Source organism: Schistocerca gregaria, chromosome 7 (genome assembly GCF_023897955.1).
Source record: "Schistocerca gregaria isolate iqSchGreg1 chromosome 7, iqSchGreg1.2, whole genome shotgun sequence".
NCBI lineage: Eukaryota > Metazoa > Arthropoda > Insecta > Orthoptera > Acrididae > Schistocerca > Schistocerca gregaria.
In genome coordinates this window covers 453,194,501-453,214,859 of record NC_064926.1, presented here as the reverse complement: position 1 = coordinate 453,214,859, position 20,359 = coordinate 453,194,501, and the positions used below count along the sequence as shown (strand labels likewise).

The following is a 20,359-nucleotide window of genomic DNA, read 5'->3' as shown; positions in this document are numbered from 1 at the left end:
TGGCAAGAATGGCACATCCTGTTAGCATATCGTTAATGATAAGATACTAGATTGCGTATTCTACGATAATGCAAGAAAAAGATCTTGCCGAGAACCCGAGAAAACTCTGGCCCTACGTACAATCGCTAAGCAGGCTTCTGTCCAGTCACTCAGAGACCAGTCTGGTATGACAGTAGAAGACAGAAAAATGATAGCCGAAGTTAAATTCCGCATTCAAGATTCGTTTGACCATCGCACAGACTCTAGGATGGATGACATAGAAATGAGCATCCCTGGCGTAGAGAAACGACTGAAAGAGTTGAAAACAAATAAGTCGCCAGGTCCAGATGGAAACCCAGTTCGGTTTTACAAAGAGTAGTCTACGGCATTTCCCCCTTACTTAACTTGCATTCATTGCGAATCTCTAGCCTAAGCGATCGGTAAAAAGCGAATGTGACTGCTTTTTATAAGAAAAGAACGGACCCGCAAATTACAGATCAATACCCTTAACGTCGTTTTGCGCAGAGTTCGTGAACATATTCTGAAATCGAATATGCTTAATTTCCTTGATGCCGAAAAGTTTCCGTCCATGGATAAGCACGGTTTTAGAAATTCAGCTTGCTTTATTCTCCCATGACGTACTGCGAACTATGGATGAAGAGCAACAGGCAGATTGCACATTCCTAGATTTCCGAAAAGTGTTTGACACGGCGCCCCACTGCAGATTGTTAAGGAAGGGATGATGTTTGGTTTGTGGGGCGCTTAACTGCGCGGTCATCGGCGCCCGGTTGTTAAGGTAGGTACAAGTGTAAGGAATAGGTTCCCAGGTGTATAAATGACTCGTAGAGATATTAAGTAACAGGACTCAATATGTTGTCCTCGCCAGCGATCGTTCATCAGAGGCAAGGCTCAGTACTGTCCAAGGAAACTGAAGGACCGATATTCTATAAACATAAATAATCTGCGGTCGTTTGCTGATAACGCTGTGTTATACGGGAAGGTGCCACTAAGTGATATGCGTGCATGTTTATGCTCACTGCGGAGTGCCCAACGGTAACTGGTCCTGTCAATGTAAGTTAGCTTCCAAGTGGAGTACACAGTGACGAATACGTTGATGTTCTTTTGGTGCTGGGTGCGTTCGATAACAAAGCTGCCACTGTTGACCGTGTTTATGCTGCTCGGCACCTCCAAAGGCGCCATCCCAATTAGAGTGTTTTTCGTCGTCTGGAGCGACGCCTTCGGGAAACCGCTAATCTTCGTCCAAAAGTAATCGAAAGAGGTCGTACAAGGAATAGCCGTACTCCACAAACAGAGGACGTCATTCTTGAATCCATGCACCAATCACCTCCGCGAAGTACTTGTGATATTGCAAAGCAGTTCCACATACCTCAAAGACTAGTTGTTGAAGTATTACAGGACGAGGAACTTCATACGTATCATTACTCGTAAACTAAATACCAGAAGCCAGAAGACTGCATTCGACGAGTACAGTTTTGTAATCGCTTTTGTACCAAGTGGAAGATAACGAACATATTATAAATAACGTGAGATGGGCTGAAGAATCTAGCCCCTCTCGTAAAGGTATTTTCTACATCAACAGCAGCCGTTATTGGTCGGAAAACAACCCACTTCTCACCCTTCAACGTGATGTTCAAGCACGCTTCAGCTTAAACCTTTGGACGGGAACATGGGAGGAGTGCGTTTGTGCCCTTACCTGTTGCCACACAAGCTGAATGCGCCCTTGTATCGTTCGGTTCTTTGCAATACTTTGCCTGACGCTTAAGAAAACGTTCCACGTGGTATTCTGCGCCAGAAATGGTTTCAGCATGATGGCACACTTTGGAATGAATGTGCGTAACTATTTACATGTATTTCTAGGGAAATGGATTGGTCGTGGAGGATTCAGAAAATATCGTTCTTGTGCAACACAGCTAGCTCTTTATTCCCATGAAGTAATGAGTGCTGTCGACAAGGGATCTCAGATCGATTTGATAATCCTAGATTTCCAGAAGGCTTTTGATACCGTTCCTCACAAGCAACTATTAATCAAATTGGGTGCATATGGAGTATCGTCCCAATTGTGTGACTGGATTCGTGATTTTCTCTCAGAGAGGTCAAAGTTCGTAGTGATAGATGGTAAATCATTGAGTAGAACAGAAGTGATATCGGGCGTTCCGAAAGGTAGTTTCATAGACCCTCTGCTGTTTCTGATTTACATAAATGATCTAGGTGATAATCTGGGCAGCCCCCTTAGATTGTTTGCAGATGACGCTCTTATTTACCCTCTAGTAAAATCATCAGACGGTCAATTCCAATTACAAAATGATCTAGAGAGAATTTCTGTATGTGCGGAAAGTGGCAATTGGCACTAAACAAAGAAAAGTGCGGGTCATATACATGGATACTAAAAGATCCGATAAATTTTGGGTATACGATAAATCGCACAAACAAAGACTGCGCTTTGCTGGCAGAACACTTAGAAGACGCGACAAACCCACTAAAGAGACAGCCTACATTACACTAGTCCGTCCTCTGCTGGAATATTGCTGCGCGGTGTGGGATCCTTACCAGTTAGGATTGACAGAGGACATCGAAAAAGTGCAAAGAAGGGCAGCTTGTTTCGTGTTATCGCGCAATAGGGGCGAGTGTGTCACCCATATGATACGTGAGTTGGGGTGGCAGTCACTGAAACAAAGGCAGTTTTGAAACTTCCTGGCAGATTAATACTGTGTGCCCGACCGAGACTCGAACTCGGGACCTTTGCCTTTCGCGGGCAAGTGATCTAACACCGTATCCTTTCTTTCAGGAGTGCTAGTTCTGCATGTTTCGCAGAAGAGCTTCTGTAAAGTTTGGAAGGTAGGAGACGGATACTGGCAGAAGTAAAGCTGTGAGTACCGGGCGTGAGTCGTGCTTCGGTAGCTCAGTTGGTAGAGCACTTGCCCGCGAAAGGCAAAGGTCCCGAGTTCGAGTCTCGGTCGGGCACACAGTTTTAATCTGCCAGGAAGTTTCATATCAGCGCACACTCCGCTGCAGAGTGAAAATCTCATTCTGGAAACATCCCCCAGGCTGTGGCTAAGCCATGTCTCCACAGTATCCTTTCTTTCAGGAGTGCTAGTTCTGCATGTTTCGCAGAAGAGCTTCTGTAAAGTTTGGAAGGTAGGAGACGGATACTGGCAGAAGTACAGCTGTGAGTACCGGGCGTGAGTCGTGCTTCGGTAGCTCAGTTGGTAGAGCACTTGCCTGCGAAAGGCAAAGGTCCCGAGTTCGAGTCTCGGTCGGGCACACAGTTTTAATCTGCCAGGAAGTTTCATATCAGCGCACACTCCGCTGCAGAGTGAAAATCTCATTCTGGAAAAGGCAGTTTTCTTTGCGGCAAGATCTGTTTACGAAATTTAAATCACAAACTTTCTCTTCAGAACGCGAAAATATTTTGTTGACACCCTCCTACATAGGGAGAAATGATCATCATAATAAAATAAGAGAAATCAGAGCCCGAACGGAAAGATTTAGGTGTTCCTTTTTGCCAAGCGCCACTCGAGAGTGGAATGGTAGAGAAGTAGTGTGAATGGTTCGATGAACCCTCTGCCAGGCACTTAAGTGTGAATTGCAGAGTAGCCATGTAGATGCAGATGTAGGTATAGAGGTCAAATGATCTAGCCACCAAGTTCCCCGAAGCTTAATCCACTAGATTTTTGATTGTGGGGACACGTAAAGGGACACGTTTATAATACTCCACGTATTCGACGTAATAGATCACGTGCGTGCCGCTTCGGCAGTGGTGGATGCAGGTGTGTTACGTAGTGTCCGGCAGACTATGATTCGGCGAATCGTGAAGTATTTGCAAATGCAAGGTGGTCGCTTATCTAAAATGACCGTCGCTCTTAAGTGTACATAGCGGCTTCGTAAAGAAAACCCTGGACGTCAAACATACAGAATGGAATTATTGCACGTAGCATAACGTGTAATGTAGTGTAACCTACGTATCGTGTTTTTTGTACCTCAATGGGTACAGACGATGTTATTGTATCCACTATTATTTTCTAATGGATTTATTTGTCTCGTGGACGAAACCAAATGGTCGTTTACGTCTGTAAGAAGTTCATGTTGTGTCTTAGTGTTTAAGTAAAGGCAACAGTAATGAAAAGAAATATACAAGATACCATGTTGTGTAGGCTTAAACTGGATACAATTTGATGTTTTAACTGAAAAAAGGACTTTTTTCGTGCGAACGCGGCTCGAACATCAGAACGTCTCCATATGCGTTCTCCACTATATCGCCTCGTCTCACTGATCTAATGGAACAGTTCCAGCACAGTGCAGAGTTCATGGTACCTATTCTCGGCCGTGTTGCACGCACTTATAGCTTTGCCACAACCTTGTTTTCTTAAATCGCGCCCCTATTAAACCTACTGGCGGGACTTGTTTTTGCTAGATACACTTTTGTCTCGGACTAAAATGAGAAGTCATATGCCGACATTTTTTCTTCACCCTGTTTATAACATTTATTGCCCATGTATCTTAAAAGTTACTGCCTGGCAGATATGCAGGTTCTATCTTCCTATCTTCTTGTTTGGAAGATCCAAATAAGCAAAAGTGACAAAAATATATTGAATAATATGTCACACTACAAGAAATGACCTAGACAAATATTCGGGTAGCATTATGTACAAGCAATATTCTTCAGATATTTGTTTAATATCAAATGTGGCGAAAGCAAGAGTGTATAGAAGAATAGGCGCTATTAAATAAAAGCTGTTTGGAAGCACTTAGACATTTTAAATAATTTTATGCATGTACTAACATTACATTTAACATTATCACCACGCTTATCAGAAACATTTATTCTTATATAAAAGCAATAGTTGATGGTGAACGAGTACCATATTCTGTGGAGCCGGTGCCATTGTAGTCGAAGTAATAGAAAAAGACAGGAATAGCAGTGGAGTTCACCACTGCTCTAGCGAAGGAGTCCGCTGCATTAATGAAGTACACGTCGGAAAACAACTGAAAATAAGAAGCTACTCTTTGTAAACACATAAACGCATCAGCACATACAAAGCTCTACTTCAGATCATTTCACTAAAGTGAGGTACATTCGACAATAACGAATGCGAAAATTGCTCTCTTGAATATTAATAAGACTGACATTTCTTAAATTTCATATTTTAATTACCACATATATATCATCATGATCAATATAAATTTCGTTATTATTATCTTTACACTGTATATTGTTCATATATTACACAAACTGTGTTGTTGAAACGCTGAGAATGTCTGGTTAGACGTTAGAGAGAGTCTGAAGGCCACTGTCTTGAAGGTGAAATCAATGCATAAGTCAATAAAAAGATCAAAAAACTGAACTTCGTGTCACAAAAGTGACTACTTAATTTCATTTCAGGATTAACAGAAGAAGATAAGGAAAACATTAAATTAAAATCTTCAATGTATAATATTCTTGAAGCTAAGTTTCATAAAAGCCTTTAAAACTCATGTACTCATTATTACTAAGCTTGTTATGTATTTACGTAATTTTGTGTCATAAAATTTCTGCATGCCCTAGAATGGTCATCTTCAGTTGATACTGAGTCCTTTTCGGTAGTTACCAGCATCTACTTGGTTATGGATGGGAAATCTAGCATGCAGAGTGTTGGAGTGAACTTCTTGAAACATTTTAAAACAAGGACTGCACTCGGTAGTTTTCGCTGTTTGCTAGGTCAGCGAGAAAATTTCTTACTCTTCTGCAGAGCCGGCAATGTTATAAATAAAGTTTTATTTTCATTACTTTGCTTTGATACATTTACAACAATGTAAGTTGCGTAACAACGTCATAAAAGTGACAGCTTTTTTCCTGTGGAGCATTAAATCAGCATTGTGTGTGTATGTGTGTGGGCGCTCGTGTCGGTCATCTGAATATCTTCATATAAAATGCCGTTATAGAATTCTCTGTCTTGAAAAGCTTACAGCCAACACATGTTAATCCCAGTTTCAGTTTGCTAGACGCTGATAACGGCTAAGGAGTCTGCTGAATAAATTACAACAGTTAAACATAGAGCAGGTGTATCCAAGTTTGGCCGAACTACTCCGGAAGAAGTTCGACGAGAAAGACGTCCAAGCCAGTATGCGGTATCAGACGATCGACAACTAATTGTGTGTACGGTATGTGATACAAGAGGCATTCAGAAAGAAAGGTACGACACGTTTTGCATGAAGAATGAACGATGAGAAGGAGAGACAGATGTGGCATTTGATGATTGCTGCTGAAAATAAAGTGCGAATAATTTCTACTCAAAGTTTATAGCACTACAAAAAAGAAACCTAAATTATTTTGTGTGACGACTCGCTTCTCTGGATGAGACGAGAGCCCACCAGTTTTCCCTAGGAAGAAAACAGCAATAAAGTATATTTATAATGTTGGGAACACTGAAAATAAAGGAGAAACGGATTTCTTCTGCCGGGATTGGATGGAAAAGTGTTCCATTTGTTAAATGATTTTTAAGGTATAAAAGATTAACTGGCACAAGTTTTCTGGAAATACTAGCTGAAAAATACGTGAAAAGATCCTGCAGTCCTAAAGAAAGAAACTTCATCGTTCTCAAGTCAATGAATGGATAAGCAGTTATCCATCAGTTTACCGCATCACATCATGATCTCGCCCGTTTCATACCACACTTAACACCTGATGACGACGCTGGATGAAATCGTCGTAAGCTTGAGATTTTAACGGCATTTGGAGCTGCGCTTTAACAAAGAACTTACTGTCCAAGGAATCCGTAATGGGATTGTTTGAGTTCAATGAAAAATTGAACGATATGGCACAGTGAGTGCGTCATTGGACATGCAGACATGCATTATGTAGAAGGGAGCAGTCTTGAGATTCTCGTCCGAAGAGCAACATACAAAAGGTGAATTTCGGGAGGGTTCCTTTGTAAAGGACAGGGTCACTTTCATTCCCAATCCACGTTCAATCCTACCTTGTGCTCCATCTCTGATGACCTCTTCGACACCACGTTTAATTCTAATTGTCATCTCCTCCAGATTATAGAGCCCGCAGATGGATATTTTGTAGTCATCCTGCAATAACACTACGTAAAAGAAACCTGCTTACTGGAAAAGCATTGAAGAAATTGAATTAATCTAAAAGGGAACGACTCCGAAAATTAAATTCATTTTCGACGCATAAAATGTAGTCTTATTCTGTCAAGCTGAGACAGTGTCTCCTAAGCCCTGTAATTGGTTTCCGTAACAGGTAATATATTGGCACCTTCCATACCTCCACCAACACTCACAGTCTTTAATTACCAGTTATTAATCACCGATGTTGGATAAGACCCCAATAGCACCCCCGCTTGAGGGGGTGAATGGAGGAAAGTAGAGACATGAAAACATAATTCTTTAACGCCTCGAATACTTTAAGCCAGATGTGCTACAAATATTACTTACTATACGGAAATTACCCAAAAAGTAGCGGTGGGATGGCCTAAAATGCAAAAAGTGTAAGCAAGCTGTATTGGTTTCGAATGCGTAGTATTCGGAGTTTATGGTTTGGTCGATGAAAGTCCTAATGACATTTTACCCCTGGGGATGAGGCGGCAGTAAGATAGCTTGACACGCACAGCTTAATCCTGCCATGCTTGGAGGAATGTTAACTAAACTTGGTACGAATGCGACTCATCTGAGGAACATACTGGAGCGAATGCGGGAAGGTGGGCCGAGTGAAGGGGTCAATAACGTCCGTTAGAGGTTGAGGATGAGTAGGCCAAAAGGGTGACGTGTTAAAATTATTGTCAACCACTGATATTAATGTCGAATACATAGTTCTAGGTTTTGGCAGGTTGACTGATAACAGTTCCATTGGGTCTAGAATTAATGTGGCATAGAAATGGCCGACGGCGACGAATGTTAGTGTCGAATTCAACGTATTCGAAGTTACTTCGGTGAATGGTAATAGTACTGATGCCAATATTTATCTATAGGGATGGGTGTAGGAGTGTGATAGGACGAGATGGCATCTAAAGTGTGAGTGTGGAATATGTGCCATAATTTCAACCATACTACATACTACATACGTACTACAGCTTTCTATAGAAGAAGTAGCTGTGTAGAAGATTTTAGTGAGAAGGAGGGAAGGCAACGTTTAACGTTCCGTCGATGACGAGGTCATTAGAGAACAAGGTGAGATTAGGATAACTGGGAAAGGAAATCGGCTGTGTCCTTTTCAACAGAACTATACTGTCATTTGCTTTAAGCGGAAAATCTATATCTTGACGGCAGGAAGAGGATTTGAGCCGGCGTGATAGCGAATACGAGTCCAGTGCCTTACATTTTAGTCAGAGTCTTTGCACTTCTCTATGGAGACTTCAAATCGTGAGGATTGCTCATTTATAACATTTCACATCGAAGACGGTCGAATGGAGGTACAAAAAGATTTGTATTCTGACAGTGCAAAAGGCCCTAACTACAACAAGAGTTAAAGAGAGAATCGAAAAGATGACATTACACTTCATATCCTCTATGCCCACTTCTCCACTTCCCCACCTCTCACTGGAGCAAATTTAGTTAACTCTGAACGAGAATACTAAACTCTAATGTTTTCACACTTTGTGTCAAAATTGTGTCGCGAAGGGTCCTTTGGTCTTCCGAGCCTGTCTCTTAGGGCTCTGCTCTTCTAACCAAGCAAACATAGTGTGCCTTTCAAATTATCTCGGATCCTCCAGTTTTCGGGAATTGCAAGGTATCGAAAGTACAGCCTACTCAGTACAATTTCGCAAACACCTTACACTTACATCAATAACGGACTGCATCTGCTCCATAGAGAAGCCCTCGTCCCCGAAGTAGAAATGCTCCAGCTGTTCCGCCGCGCGAATCCGCTGTTCCTCCGTGGGCAGCGGCAGCTGAGGTGCGATCATTGCCGTGAAGTTCTCCTTCATGTCGGCGACTCCCGCTTCTGTCAGCAGTTTGGAGTCTGCAATAAAAACGTAGGCTTCCAGTAACAGTCAGCTGCGTCGTGAATGATGGCGCTAATGTGGGTGCGTCACAAAATGTCCGCTATCAGAGGGGCGAGGGGCATAAGACGAAAACGCCTTGTGCGCATCCGCAACTTGAGTAGCCAAGTCGCAGCCTCAAACATCACACGTCTCGTTGTCAGCGTGCCCGTTCTCGCTTCCCACGCCCGGGTTCTCGGGTTCGATTCCCGCCGGGGTCAGGGATTTTCTCTGCCTCGTGATGACTGGGTGTTGTGTGTTGTCCTTAGGTTAGTTAGGTTTAAGTAGTTCTAAGTTCTAGGGGACTGATGACCATAGATGTTAAGTCCCATAGCGCTCAGAACCATTTGAACCATTGTCAGCGTGAGCAATATTGAGGAAGAAGATAGTTTCGCTCGAAACGTGTACTTGCCCGGTAAATTTGTCGACCGCCGTAGAATTTCGTAGTCGCATTGATTTTTACAGAAGTAAGGTGTGCGAGAGAACTCCAGGAAATCGCGACATGTACGGAAATAAACCGCAAAATATTTATGACAAGCAAGAATATAAATACCATCGCCACTCATTTCCCTTACAGAAATTTGAGCTTGGGGCCTGCCTTACGTTCGGAAACCTTTATGTATTTTTATTTTTTTTAAAAAGCCAAATACTTGTGACAAGCAACTCCATAAACGTCACTGCTGCTCACTTCACTTGAAGTAATTTGATATTTCGTCTTGTACACTACTGGCCATTATAATTGCTACAACAAGAAGAAATGCAGATGATAAACGAGTATTCATTGAACAAATAAATTATATTGGACCTGACATGTGATTACATTTTCACGCAGTTCGGGTGCATACATACTGAGAAATCTGTACCCAGCAGAACCACCTCTGGCCGTAATAACGGCCTTGATACGCATGGTCATTGAGTCAAACAGAGCTTGGATGGCGTGTACAGGTACAACTGCCCATGCAGCTTCAACACGATACCACAGTTCATCAAGAGTAGTGACTGGCGTATAGTGACGAGCCAGTTGCTCGGTCACCATTGACCAGACGTTTTCAATTGGTTAGAGATCTGGAGAATGTGCTGGCCAGGGCAGCTGTCGAACATTTTCTATATCCAGAAAGGTCCGTACAGAACCTGCAACATGCGGTCGTGCATTATCCTGCTGAAATGTAGGGTTCGCAGGGATTGAATGAAGGGTAGTGCCACAGGTCTGTGTTGCAGCGTCAAGGGTAACCGCAGCTATGGTCTCCTAGCTGATAGTCCATGTTTCTGCAAACGTCTTCGAACTGTTCGTTCAGATGGTTGTTGTCTTGCAAACGTCCCTATCTGTTGGCTCAGAGATCGAGATGTGGCTACACGATCCGTTACAGCCATGCGGATAAGATGGCTATCATCTCGACTGCTAGTGATACGAGGCCGCTGGGATCCAGCACGGCGTTCCGTATTGCCCACCTGAACCCACCGGTTCCATATTCTGTTAACAGTCATTGGATCTCGACCAACGCGAGCAGCAATGTCGCGATACGATAAACCGCAATCGCTCCAATCCAACCTTTATCAAAGTCGGAAACGTGATGGTACGCATTTCTCCTCCTTACACGAGACATCACAACAACGTTTCACTAGGCAACGCTGGTGAACTGTTGTTTGTGTATGAGAAATCGGTTGCAAACTTTCCGCATGTTAGCACGTTGTAGATGTCGCCACCAGCGCCAACCTTGTGTGAATGCTCTGAACAGCTAATCATTTGGATATCACAGTATCTTCTTCCTGTCGGTTAAATTTCGCGTCTGTAGCACGTCATCTTCGTGGTGTAGCAATTTTAATGGCCAGTAGTGTAGTTTCGCTCGAAACGTGTACTTGCCCAGTACATTTGTCGTCCGCTGTAGAATTTCGTAGTCGCATCGAGTTTTACAGAAGTAAGGTGTGCGAGAGGACTCCAGGAAATAGTGACATGTACAGAAATAAACCGCAAAATATTTGTGACAAGCAAGAATGTTAATATCATCGCCACTCTTTTCCCTTGCAGAAATTTGAGCTTTATTTTTAGGGTCCTGGCTCACATTCAGAAATCTCTTTTTTTAAGCCAAATATTTGTGACAAACAAGTCTACAAATGTCACTGCTGCTCACTTCACTTGAAGTAATCTGCTATTTCGTCTTGTAATTAGAATCAAATCCCAAATTGAATAAAAGTACTCATGGCAGAGCGCTGCAATATACAGGGTGGTCCATTGATCGTGACCGGGCCAAATATCTCACGAAATAAGCATCAAACGAAAAAACTACACAGAACGAAATTCGTCTAGCTTGAAGGGGGGAACCAGATGGCGCTATGGTTGGCCCGCTAGATTTCATGACAGGTGTATTGGTCGTCGAAGCACCTTCACAGGATCTGACGTCCCCGGATTTCTTTCTGTGGGGAAAGTTGAAGGGTATTTGCTATCGTCAACCACCGAAAACGCCTGACAACATACGGTAGCGCATTGTCAATGCATGTGCGAACATTACGGAAGGCGAACTACTCGCCGTTGAGAGGAATGTCGTTACAAGTAATGCCAAATGCATTGAGGTTGACGGACATCAAAAATGGTTCAAATGGCTCTGAGCACTATGGGACTTAACTTCTCAGGTCATCAGTCCCCTAGAACTTAGAACTACTTAAACCTAACTAACCTAAGGACGGCACACACATCCATGCCCGAGCCAGGATTCGAGCCTGCGACCGTAGCTGTCGCGCGGTTCCAGTCTGTGGCGCCTAGAACCGCTTGGCCACTTCGGCCGGCAACGGACGTCATTTTGAGCATTTATTGCATTAATGTGGTATTTACAGGTAATCACGCTGTAACAGCATGTGTTCTCAGAAAGTTCTCAAAGGTACATGTATCGCATTGGAACAACCGAAATGAAATGTTCATACGTACCTACGTTCTGTGTTTCAATCTAAAAAACCTACCTGTTACCAAATGTTTGTCTAAAATTGAGAGCCGTATGTTTGTGAATATTACAGCGCCATCTATCACAAAGCGAAAAAAGTGGTCCAACATTTATATTTCTTTAGGCACTACACGAATATGTAATAAAAAATGGGGGTTCCTCTTTTAAAAAAACGCAGCTGATATCCGGTTGACCAAGGGCAGCGCCATCTAGCGGGCCAACCATAGCGCCATCTGGTTTCCCCCTTCAAGCTAGACAACTTTCGTTCTTTGTAGTTTTTTCGTTTGACGCTTATTTCGTGAGATATTTGGCCCGGTCACGATCAATGGACCACCCTGTATAAATAACCTCAAATGTTGCAGAACCTACTATTACGTTAATAAGAAAGTATTTTTTGACAACATTTATGGTGGGGAACAGCGGTCTGGCAAACAGTACTTTAAAAATGGAAAGTAGTGGAGAACAGGAGTTGACAGATTTTCTTACGTACTTCCAAGTATGACTAATCCTTCTCCGGAGGTGACGCCCAGCATGATGGGTACGCGGTTGTAGCTGCCGGCTCTCAGTCTGTCCGCTGGAGGCTCAACGATCACCGCAGAGTCCGAGGGAGGCTCTACTACGGGCAGGAACGCCAGCGGCAGGGGAGAGCGCTTCTCCTGTGAAATGGGCGCAGAGTCTGTCGGGATTACCGAAGATATTGGCTACTCGTTACAGTAAAATACTTCGTCACAAGTGTCTGGAAGACGTCACCCGGAACATAAACTTTCTAAAATAATGTGAAAGAAACAGGCGTAGGAGGTGGTATGTTAGTGTGAAAAGCTATTCTACATGTCCAATAAAGAAATACCTTTCCAGAAGCGCCACTGTTTGTTCATCAGTTCTTACGTGTTGCTGTACTCAGACTTAATGATATTGACCTAACTATGCCTAGAGACATTTGACTGATTTTAATCAACATCTGACAGATTTACAATTACACCTACGAAAAATAAGTCAACGTGTTCCACAGCGCATTCGAACCAGAAAAAATTCTCCATTGTATGTGAATGGCGTATAAAAAGTGTTGGTCACGGTGTATTGATATTCAAGAAAGTGTGTGCGACGTGGGATCCAAAACATTTGACATAAGGAATGAAAGAAAGGCGCATAGATGTGTGACGGGAGACCTGAAGTTCGTCTGCTTTCTGCCTTCTGCTCCTCCCGTCCTTTTCCAGATCTGGCATCTTCAGATTATCACATTTTTGATCCGCTGAAAGAAGCAATTAATGGCGCAAGGTTCGCTGATGATGAGGAAGTCCGGTAGTAGTGCACAACTGGTTATGCAAACGTATAAGTCCAGATGGAATTGAGAATGTAGTCCAGCGCTGTCATAACTTGAGGGAGCTATTTTTTATTTATTTATGTATTTGAATGGTCCTTGTATTTGTTGGGGAAATCAAATGGCTCTAAGCACTATGGGACTTAACATCTGAGGTCATCAGTCCACTAGACGTAGAGCTACTTAAACCTAACTAACCTAAGGACATCACACACATGCATGCCCGAGGCAGGATTCGAACCTGCGACCATAGCAGTCGCGCGGATCCGGACTGAAGCGCCTAGAACCGCTCGGCCACAGTGGCTGGCTGTTGGGGAAAATGGTATACATTTTCATCACTAGTAACTGGCACACTTACGAATTCCGTGAGGGCGATGGTGTCATCCCTGGCGAGGTTGGAGGCGTTGGCGGCGCGAAGGAAGGCAGACAGTCGCGCGTCGTCGTCAGTGTGGTTATCGCCCTGCGTCTGGAAGCCGAGCGCCTCTCCCATGCGGTAAGCTCTCTCGCGCGGCTTGTCCGTCAGCGCCCAAGGGGCTGTTGCCACCCCACTCTCCATAATCACTTCGCTGAAGAGCCCTGCCGTCAAATTTCACCTTTACCTTCAAGTATGAATCACTCGCACATTGATAGAATTTACGGTAAAATTAGTACCCTATTGTGGTGATCTAAATGTGTAGAACTTTTGTAAGAAATAAATCCACACATATTATAGAAATGGATGTACGTATTTGAAGTGGTATGGATGTGCCAGTAGTTTGAATGGAGCAAGCACAGTAAGATGAGATGATGTAGAGACGCAAGAGAATAGCACAAAGGATTATTCGTATTTGAACATGCCGTTAACCTCATTCTGAATTAAGTTGCCCGATTTGTAGATGTATCAAAGCGGACCGTCGAGCGTGTCTATACAGTATGGTGTATCGTTCACAGTCACACCGTAAGATCAGTGCGCATAAAAGCTACTAACCGACAGGGAGTGTAGAAGAAAATCACGCTTTGTCAATCACAAACGGTTTAACTTGCTACTGTCAGTGAATGTTGGTTCATATGAACCAGATTCCGAATGAACATGAGTGGTAGTGTCATAATAATAACTAAGACATGATACAAGGGCCATTCAGAAAGTAAGGTGTAATAGGTCACGAAATGGGAACGACAGAGAAAATCCGATTAAGTTTTTGTCAGATGCGTTGGGCAGTGTGTTTAGTGTGCCTGTTGATAACGTCACGTAGCTCTTTTTGTTTTTTAGCACACAGTGAGCACTCAGAAATGCCTAGAACAATAGCGTCTCCCATCAGGTATGGGTGCCCACTGTGAGGTTCCGCCTGATTTCATGCAGTCCTACATAACATAAGTGTCACGAGTTTCCTTCTTCATGACTATTTTCGGCAGGGGAAATGAATACAGCGTTTTCGATGGGAAGTATTTAATCACCCTCCATACAGCCCAGATTTGGGTCCCTCTGATATTCATCTCTGCTCACATGAAACACTGGCTATGACGACAACATTTTGGCACAGACAACGAACGGCGGACCAGCATAGAGAAGTAGTGGAAAGTGAAGCATCTGCTGTCTATGACGAAAGTATTGGGAAGCTGGTACAAAGATACAACAAATGTCTAAGTCGGAGCAGTGACTAAATTGAGAGCTGAAAGATTTAGTAAACTGTGGTTTCCATTTCGCGACTCATCGGACCATACTTCGTCAATAGCCCTCGTACTACGACAGTTGTAAGCCCGCATAGGTTCACTTTGCATCAGAAGTGCTGACTTTGATGTACAATACTTGCAAACAGAAAAAGTGAAAAAATCAGACAAGAAACTAAGAGGAATATCTAAGAAGCTTTAGAAACTGTAGATAAAAGTGGATAAAAGAGAACAGACATGGTCAGGAAAGAAAGGTTCGAATCCTGCATCGGGCATGGATGTATGTGATGTCCTTAGGTTAGTTAGGTTTAAGTAGTTCTAAGTTCTAGGGGACTGATGACCACAGATGTTAAGTCCCATAGTGCTCAGGCCCATTTGAACCAAGCTAGCAAAAATGATACTTACACAAACGTAGGAGCTCAAAGAAAAGTGAAGAAAGTGCTAACAAAAGGCTGAATGTTTTTAGCTGAGCTGGTAACACAACAAGATGCACTGGATAGCGAGAATTTCAAACAAATAACCGACGACACGAGGTCTGTCAACTAGCAGCCACCGTCAGAAGAGAGGAGAACAGTGTGTATCTCGAGTAAGAAGAATACATAGCAAAGATACGAAATTTTGGTGGAAAACGGGAAAAAAAACTTGAGAGGAGAGGAGAGCAGAGATGAATTTCTCGGTTTCGCGCTTTTTAGTCTTTCAGTTGATAAATTATCATGCTTGGTTTATACTGTTAATGGCGTGAGGGAAACTCACCCTTGGTCACCGGCGAGAGGAAGAGATGTGATGTGGAGCCAGCTCCTGCGCTCCCCCCAAAGATGGCGACCCTGGTGGGATCTCCACCGAAGGCCGCGATGTTCCTCTGCACCCACTGCAGCGCCAGCACCTGGTCCTTGAGCCCCGCATTGCCCGGGATATCGTCGTTCTGCAGGCTCAGGAAGCCTGCCACACGATGACAACTTCAGCAATTATGCTCTTTTTCAGCATACAAATTATCACACATCATTTCTTTCCACAGAGTTTCTAATTTTTCCGCTTTGTAACAAAGCATTCACCTTAAAAGATAATAGACTACAGAAAACTAACCATAGCTGTCTTTTTAAACATGTGTCATAGAAAAAGTACAGCTTGTGGTGATACAGAAATTGCCCAGAGTCATTGAGAACTCATCTGGCTATCTGTTTTATGGTACTGGATAAAATTAATTTAATGATTTCATTACAAATAATAAATGCCAAGGGTTTTTGACTTTTACTTGTGCATGAACAGCCGACTAAACAAAACTTTGGGAAGAAAAAGGCTAAATTCTGCACCGGGCATTCTCGGAATGTGCTTCTCTTGTCGTGATGCCTACACTCTTGTGCATATTATCTGTAGTTTTTATGAGATCTACTGTAGTACTAGCTGACAAAAACTGTATCATGAAGCTTTAAACACAAGTCATTCAAGATATTCTAAGGTAACTCGTTTTATAGATTTGTAGCAAAATTTTATCTTTCACAAAGCACATATTACAGACGTAGGAGAGAGTGACTAGTCCAATCAATAATCATTCAGCTCTTTGGCACGAGAATAAAACTAATATATATAATTTTTGTTCAAATTAAGCACTCTAGTACAATAGCCAAACTTAACAGTAATCATTTTGCCCTTTTATTCGGGAACACAAAAATTCGCTTTCACTCTCATTTTCACAAACAGTCATGTCCTAGTTCATTTTCTATAGAAAAAGTTTTGTCTGAAAAACTGTTCACAGAAATATCAGATACAACGGGAAAACAGATGAAACAGAAAAATCATTACGATGGAATTGAGTAAGATAGAATAAATCTTTAACGATGAGCTCATAAATTTTGGTCTCGAAGTAAAATTTGCTGATCTGCTGGAAAAATAAGTTCAGCTGCTCAGCGCAATGGGTCTGAATAAGACGTTTAAATTCTGATAGATAATATTCATTAAAATGATGTACAGTGATCCGCAAGAGATAAGCAGCTACGAAACTGCACGAGCTTCCAATTAGTAGGACAAGCGTAGAACAGGGTTTTTCACAGAAAAGTATGATTCGTTTCTCCGTAATTTTCGAGGAAAATGGAACTCATTAACTTTGATGGTACGCGGGTACGAAACTGCGGATGCCAGATGACGGAATTCAGTAGGCTTCGCCATACTGCAATTAGAATTTAATTTGAGAAAAGGCCTATTTACTCGTATGTTTTGGTGGCATTGTTTTTAATTTATCAAAATGATGCTATATTTACTGGAAGTGATGTTTACTATAGCGGATAAGTGCCTATTGTGAAAGTGTTCGCCAATGTAGACAGCTAGGTTCTGACTAAAGTAAGAACTCGACTCTATTGGGAAGTATCAGAACTTAGTTGTCACAACGAATGAGGCGTAGTGTAGCGGCAATAAGATCATTACGGAACTGGACATTGTCGACAATCCTTGATTTTAAAAGTGTCGAATGCCAAGTTTTTTGAGTTTATTGGCTTGTATGGCTTTAATATCTGAAACTGAGTAGCAATTGCAACCATATTCACGTGGTTATATTCTTCACAATATTTCATATTCTATAATTATCCTTCAAAACGCACAGCATAACCATGAGGCTAGGTTCCTAGTGCTAGTGGCTTATTCCTAACATGAGATACCACGGGTATCCTAATACGCGACAGTATCGCTTATTTGGGTGTCATGTGTCATAATAGGATAACTTCAGCTACCCCAGTGGCCGGATTCAGCCTTTTATTTTTACTAAGTGCTTTGACAGTTTTGTGAACGTCGCAGACAGCTAGGTGATGACCAACCTGGGCTAATACGTGACGTGCATCATGTCTCATTTGTGTGATAGGCAAATCACGAGGAAACCGTGTCCTCATCATTTGTTTGTCACTCCATTCCATGCATAAAATGCAGCCTCTTGTGTGGACTTCATGTAACCGTTTAAAATGGATTACCCCAAGAAATAGAAACTTGGTTGACAAATAATACAGATCTAGTAGTAACCTAATTTTGGATTATGAGGTAATTTGGAGCTGCCTACTTGAGAGCAGTAAGAATGGAAAGCACTATAAACGGCTTCTGGAAACTGGACTCTTAGAGACAATGCCTCTGCAATAGACCAGGAATTTGATGTACAAGACTCATATAGTGGAGTAAATGCGAGACCAGATGGTATCTGGCCAGCTCCACAGATCAGAAAGCCATATCAAGAGCTCTAGCAAAATCAGCACCTTCTGAGCTCCACAGAGGGAACGTTTGAAACAATTCAAAGATAAGAAAGCCGCAAAGGAATCAAAGGAGAGAGAACCACAGAAGAGGTAATGTTCCTGTCATTCGGGATTGATACAAATTTAATGGAGGACAATGCTTCGGGTGTGCAGCTTGAAGAAGAAGACGTTGAATTCATGTACTACAGTGTTCGTTTCTCTGAATATTGACACATAGAAATGGTCACATTACATGGAGTGCTATCCCTGGGTTTCCGAAGAATGTTAACTAGAAGCCGGCCTCGGTGGCCGAGCGGTTCTAGGCGCTTCAGTCCGGAACCGCGCGACTGCTACGGTCACAGGTTCGAATCCTGCCTCGGGCATGGTTATTAGGTTAGTTAGGTTTAAGTAGTTCTAAGTTCTAGGGGACTGATGACCTCAGATGTTAAGTCCCATAGTGCTCAGAGCCATTTGTTAACTAGAAAAAAAATTTTTGTATGCCCCGACTGCACTTCTTTCCACAATTAAAGAAGAAAATGTTGAATGGGCTGTAAAGAAGAGAATATTATTATTTTACCTGTTTTTATAATCTTCGATATTAAATGTTTTCTCTGTCTGTCTCATATTAGGACACGATTAATATTTCTACTCAATTTTGTTGTGTTTCTTTAATTTAAATGTATTCGATCTTAATTAGTACGAAATCAATAAATAAAATTTAAAGTATAGCGATTTTACCTAGTTTTCGAATCAACAAACATACTGTGGTATCAAACTCTGTAATATAAAATGCATATAGAGAAAGGGGGGGGGCGTCTAGTATGAGGTCTAACGACCAGTGGAATCAATTACCTGCCTCACCCGCTGAGGCATGGGGGCTATCAGCCTCTGAAAATACGTCTCTTTGACCGCGAAACTCTCTCATGTATCCAGCACTAGGTCCCACAATGTGCTTCGGCCCAGTGGCGGCCAGTGTATGTTCATGAGGCGCTTCGCTTTGGTGTACAAATTTTCAAGAGATTCACGTCCGACGCCCAAACAGGCCAGTCGATCAGTTCGACTTCGGCCTGTTGCCAAAAATATTGCTGACGATTAGACACGTGTGAATCGGTGAGAAGTCCTGCTCTAACTGGGTCACTCCATTGGGATCTGGCATCGTCAATTTCGGTGCCGTAGTTTCATGATGTACTCATAGTGATTCGCGGCGGGATAACCATAAATTAGATGAAGTATCACTGCCCTGTCTGATGACATCCACCACCAGAAATAGAATGTTGCACCACGTACTGTGAGTCGTAATCTGCTCCCCACCGCCTGTAGACCATCATCGGACCCTTATTCAGAGAGAAAAGATGATGTCGTGCTGTCACGGTCTACGTTGTATCAATGGGTGGTTCACAGCAAATGGATTGTCACTGAATTTTGACAAGACCCAGTACATACAGTTTAGTACACCACAAAGAATACCTGACAGTATAGGTATAATGTATTCGAACAAGGAAATTAAAGCTGTAGACAGTGTCAAATTTTTAGGGCTACAAATTGACCATAACCTAAATTGCAAAACTCACACTCTAGACTTACTGAAACGCCTTAGTTCAGTTACATTTGCAGTTCGCACGATAACAGAAATAGGTGATTTAAAAATGAAGAAGTTAGTTTATTCGGCGTACTTCCATTCACTAATGAGTTATGGAATCATCTCTTGGGGAAATTCCTCTCACAAAGAGAACATTTTCAAAATTCAGGAACGAGTCATTAGAATTGTATCTGATGTCACTCCTAGATCATCATGCACAGACCCCTATAAAAAACTTGATATTCTAACTACTACTTCTCAGTACATATACTCATTGATGTCGTTTGGCAATTCCAACATGTCTTTTAAACAAAATAGTGCAAAACATAATTGTAATACCAGAACCAAAATCAGTCTGTATAAGGGGTATAAAAGCTTAACATTAGTACAAAAAAATGAAATGGTTCAAGTGGCTCTGAGCACTATGGGACTTAACAGCTGACGTCATCAATCCCCTAGAACTTAGAACAACTTAAACCTAACTAACCTAAGGACATCACATACATCCATGCCCGAGGAAGGTTTCGAACCTTCGACCGTAGCAGTCGCGTGGTTCTGGACTGAAGCGCCCAGAACCACTCCGCCACCACGGCCGGCAGTACAAAAAGGAGTCAAATACATAGGTACTCATATATTCCATAACTTACCAGAGCATATCAAAGGTCTTGTAAGTGATAAAGATCGGTTTCAGAGTGAATTAAAGAACTTCCTGT

General features: G+C 42.4%; 1 protein-coding gene across 1 annotated transcript in view; it reads right to left on the bottom strand.

Moving 5' to 3' along the window:
* Window positions 1-20,359, bottom strand: part of LOC126281981 (cholinesterase 1-like) — a 58,764-nt gene that overhangs the window by 10,891 nt on the left and 27,514 nt on the right. The window contains exons 4-8 of the mRNA XM_049981363.1: window positions 15,615-15,800; window positions 13,573-13,790; window positions 12,387-12,552; window positions 8,766-8,944; window positions 4,860-4,983 (exon numbers count right to left, since the gene is read on the bottom strand). Of these exons, the coding sequence (XP_049837320.1) occupies window positions 4,860-4,983; window positions 8,766-8,944; window positions 12,387-12,552; window positions 13,573-13,790; window positions 15,615-15,800 (873 nt within the window). The remainder of the gene's footprint in view (window positions 1-4,859; window positions 4,984-8,765; window positions 8,945-12,386; window positions 12,553-13,572; window positions 13,791-15,614; window positions 15,801-20,359) is intronic.